Consider the following 4,522-nt stretch of genomic DNA (forward strand, 5'->3'; position numbering starts at 1 on the left):
AAAGAGAAAAAGCATTCCCCGTGGGGAATGGTCCCTCCGTAGTCCCTTCTCTGTCTCTCTCCTTTTGGAATTTTGGGCGCACATGCACATGTGTGCTGGCGTGTTTCCCAAGCTGCCTGGTCAGATTTGAACCGTGAGGTCGGCCATGTTGGATCGCACTGTCTCCACACCACTGGCCGGCCCACGACCACCGTCTTCTTAACACACTAGATAAATACAGTGCTCCTGAAGTCTCACGAGAATGGCATGTAAACGGCCTTGTGTCCGCGAGTCTGCTTCCAGACATGTACACTGCTGCGGTGGGTGAAACAGGTTCTTATCTTCAGTTGCAGATTCTCTGTCCTGTCCTGTTTTGCAAAATGTTCAGCCTCCCACGTGCAGCCCAGGAGTGCCCGCTGCGTTGTCAGGGACCTTGGCAGCAAGAGCCCCTCCTGCCACAAATCACCCTGTCCGGTGTGTGGCCTCCGTCCCCGCGCCATCAGAGCTGCTGCATCAGAAAGGTAAGTGGGACTCGCTGCGTCCCTGCAGTCACACACGGTGACATTCGGGTCGCTGATTTTAGAGCGTCAGACTCTAACCATAATTTATAGAAAATCCGAAAAGTAATTCATAATCTTAACCCAAATGCAATTTTTGGGATCTGTGTGTTAGCTCCCAGTATCTGCCTGTGATTGTGTACCTGCGTGATCATATATTCCAATTTGCATTTCACTTTTAGATTTATTCAATTATTTATAGTTCTTCATATAACTGCGTAGTTTTGTTAACCGTTTTTTAAAGCTAATTATTGTGTTCCTGTATTATAGTTTAGGAATTCAGCCATCTGTCCTGGGACACTTATTTCCTATTTTTAAAGGTTATTAGAGTTGGGCCAGTGGGTGGTATGGAGGTTAAGGTAGCTGAAACTCAGGTGGCCGACTGCAGTTCGCGTCCTGGACCCTTTTGGAGACAGCACCTCCGGCAGGTGGTGGTACAGCCCCAGCTGCCCCATGGCCCACCCTGCCCCGCACCCAACCGCCCCCAGACCAGCCTGGCAGAGCATCTCAGCGCTGTGTGCTGCTGTCTGCCCTCCCCGGTCTCATGTGATTATTTTACGTTTGTTCCCAAGTTGATTCATTTATTTTACCATGAGTGGGAGAGACAAAGGCTGCATCCCCATAGGGTCTTGATACTCCAGTCCACCCCAGCTTCAGCCAACCCAGCTCACGGGCACGTGCATGCCAGGCAGACTCAGGTCTCTGGACTTGAACCGGAAACCTTCCCATGAGGCACTGACTCTGGGAAGTCACCGCCTGGCCCCCGGTCCTACTTCACGTACCGTCCTGCGTCCTACCTGTAAATGATTCTTGGTAAACCACTTTCCCACTGACAGTCACAGTGGCAGTCCTGTACTTAATGGCCGTGAGAAGCAGGCCCTGTTTACCGAGTAGACAGCACGCCACGGTTGTCGGTGTCCCCCGCCCCAGTTTATCCCTGGGACACAGACTCCAGCGCTCCTGGGCGTGGAGCAGTGAGATTCACGGAGGGGTAGTGTGCTGAGACCACGGCTAGTAGGCGGCAGAGCGCGAGGTTTTAAGCCCACACCTGTCTTTGACTCTCCAGGACGTGAGGCAGCATTTTTGCTGACTGTTGACGAACGCCTGATTTACTTAAAATAAGCTCCTCAGAAATAAGAGGAGATTCCGAAGACATTTGACAAGCGGCTTTCTGTTCTCATTGGCAAGAGGACGCCTGTGCTTTCTGGGGGCGACTGGGGCCGGGGTGGGTGCATCTCCTGTGCACCCATGGGAGATGGCCATGCCTCGACTTTCCTTCACGCGTCCCCCTGCAGGCTTTTCGGGTGTGCACACGTGTGCAGCTGCTGTGTTTCACCAGTTGCCAGATCCAGGGCTCGAACCGAGTGGTCAGCCACGTGGGAGCCACCTCCTCGCCCACTGTACCGCGGCCGGCCTGACTTGTACCTTTCTTTGTTCCTTGTTCGTAGGTAGGAGGTTGGCCTCTTAGTGGCCGCGTTACCTTTGGGGAGACACGGGGTACACGCCTAGCCGTTTGGGAGTTGGGGACAACGCGCCTGGCCGTGTCAGCGTGGTTGGCATGGGTGGAGCCTCGGGGTTGTGGAGTATGTCACCGGCATGGGGTGCTGTGGGCCTGCGGTGACTCGTGCCGAAAGGGATCCTCTCAGTGGCAGGGTGGCCTCGACTGTCACCTCTGAACACTAGACATTGTTTTTATTGGTTCAGAGAGGTGAAACTACAAATTTTTGCTTGATGATCCCCTAAAAATTTTTGAAAGATCTATGTACTACTTAAACATTTTTTAAAATTAACGTAGAGTATTTTGTAAAAAATTTAAATAGTTGCAGTGATATAATTGTGACCATAGTCTACATGTTGCCTCTTAATATAAAAGTGTTCTTTGAAATGATACCTAGCACCATCCTTTTTAAAAAATGCACAAAAACAAACCCTGCTTTAACATTTGGAAAGTTGCACATTTTTCCTTTTTTTCCTTGAAGTCATTTTCTTTTCCCCAAATATCAAGTTTTTGATGTATTTTTGCATTAAAAATAAACAGAAGAATGCACCATGACTTTCCCGATGACCTATCACAGTACTGTAATACGTCCTTAAACTAGAAACTTCGCTAAACTTTTCTACCACAATAATAAACAAATTTAAAATCTTGTTTTATGGGCCAGGAAGTGGCATGTGATTAAGGCGCTGGGTTCCCACATGGTCAGCTACGGTTTGATTCCCAGACCTGGTGACTGAAAATCACAGCAGTGTTTGTATATGCCCAAAGTCTCAGGGGGAGAATGGAGAAGGGATTTCAGAGTGGCCATCCCCCCGGGGGTGATTTCTTACTTCCCTCTCTCCAGCAAGCACGTGCGCTTTATGGCAAAAACCTTAATTAAAATAAAAGAAAGAAAAAAGTTGACTATGACTATAAGCTTCCTAATAGTACCATTTTTTCTTTAGATTACTATTTCATTTACTTTTAGTATATAATTCAAAACATTGTAAACATAACTAAATTTGTATTCCTTATTTGCTCATTACTGGGAGAATGGAGAAGGGATAGCACCTGTCCCCTTTCTTAGTGAGTGCGGACACGGCAGTGCAGAGTGCTCGGGTGTCTTACCGGAGACTCTGGGGCACCAGGATGGGGTGTGGCCTGGCTCAGCCCCCTCTCCAAAGCCACTGCCGTCCGCCGAGCCCACAGGTGCCCACAGACACAGGACTCCTCCGCGGCACAGCCTGTTTGTGAGCATCCCACTGGGATGCCACACTCCCTTCCCGGATATTTCCATGTAACCTTGGACAAGAGCAGTCCTCAGTGCGTGTCAGAGCATACTAAGGTCAGAAATCCTAGTTTTCTGGGGTGCAGTGTGACAGCACAGCAGGAAACCCCGCTGCAGGGCTACGGGGGACGGCGAGGTCACACATCACAGTTCCGAAGTACCACGCGAGGTCAGTTTCCGGTCGTGTGCACAGGCCCATGGGACACTGTGGGCTTCACGTTGCAGTCGCTCAGCTCACGCTGTCCCCTCGTGTCTGCGCACACGTTCCAAACCCACCATGTCTGCAGTCTGGACACTTGAGGCCCAGCGTTTCGGAAGACCCGTCTGCGGGCCGAACACAGCCCCCTTTTCCCCCAGTGATGGAAAAGAGTAGGTGTTTCTGGCGCGCGGTGCAGAAGAGCTGACTGTACGGTGAAATGGGAGTAGGGTGTGAAGTACCGCACACTGTCACGTGGCCCTGAGAGAAGTCCGATGTCGAGTCTTAGGAAAAGTCATGTCGTGCTTTTCTGTGCAGAATTGCATCACGGCTGTTCCCACGACCCGTAGACTTGTTATCTGTGACTTACCTGCTGTATACCCCAAATACGGTCGTCCAGAAAATGCCCTGCTAGTTTTAAAAGTATTCGCATTACCTGTGTGGGTCAGGTTGGTGGGAAGTAAGTCCTGTTTCTTGCTAATAACTCTCAGGGATGAATATTTGAAAGAGCTGAAAACTAACTTTTCATTAAATGCATGAAGCACGTATGTAAGTTCAGTAACAGAAACTGACCATCAGTAGAGCGTGGTGCACACGGGCCCACGCGCATTTGGAACACAGGAGCACACGTGGTCCCCACGCCCACCATGGTAAGTGGGGGACAGAGGTATTAGGGACTCGCCCCAGACAGGCATGGGCAGCAGGCCCGGACGAGCGTCCCCTGCCGTCCCTGCTGCGGCTTCACTCCTCGGCTCTCCGGACTGGCTTATCCTCGGGGCCCTTCCGACGCAGCGGGGACAGCATGGAGGCCGAGTTGTGTGACCGAAGGCTCTTGTCACCGCTACCTTTCGTCTCTCCCAACTGAGAACGTTCCAGTGAGGACCACACCTGCTTCTCGCAGTGTGGCCAGCTGGGACGTCTGTGTCAGGGTCTGGGTTAGCAGGCCTTGCTGAGTCACAGGGGACAGGGTGCCCCCGTTAGTTCCTGAGTGGGGGCTCCGGGCAGCGTGTCCTGGAAGGCGTGCG

The 4,522-nt window shown here is 51.4% G+C and overlaps 1 protein-coding gene across 1 annotated transcript in view; it reads left to right on the plus strand.

Moving 5' to 3' along the window:
- The window catches only part of SEC24B (SEC24 homolog B, COPII component), a 70,405-nt gene that overhangs the window by 3,122 nt on the left and 62,761 nt on the right, over positions 1-4,522 (plus strand). Inside the window, exon 3 of the mRNA XM_014593145.1 lies at positions 327-500. Coding sequence (XP_014448631.1) covers positions 327-500 — 174 coding nt within the window. The remainder of the gene's footprint in view (positions 1-326; positions 501-4,522) is intronic.

Source organism: Tupaia chinensis, unplaced genomic scaffold (assembly GCF_000334495.1).
Source record: "Tupaia chinensis unplaced genomic scaffold, TupChi_1.0 Scaffold139767_1, whole genome shotgun sequence".
NCBI lineage: Eukaryota > Metazoa > Chordata > Mammalia > Scandentia > Tupaiidae > Tupaia > Tupaia belangeri.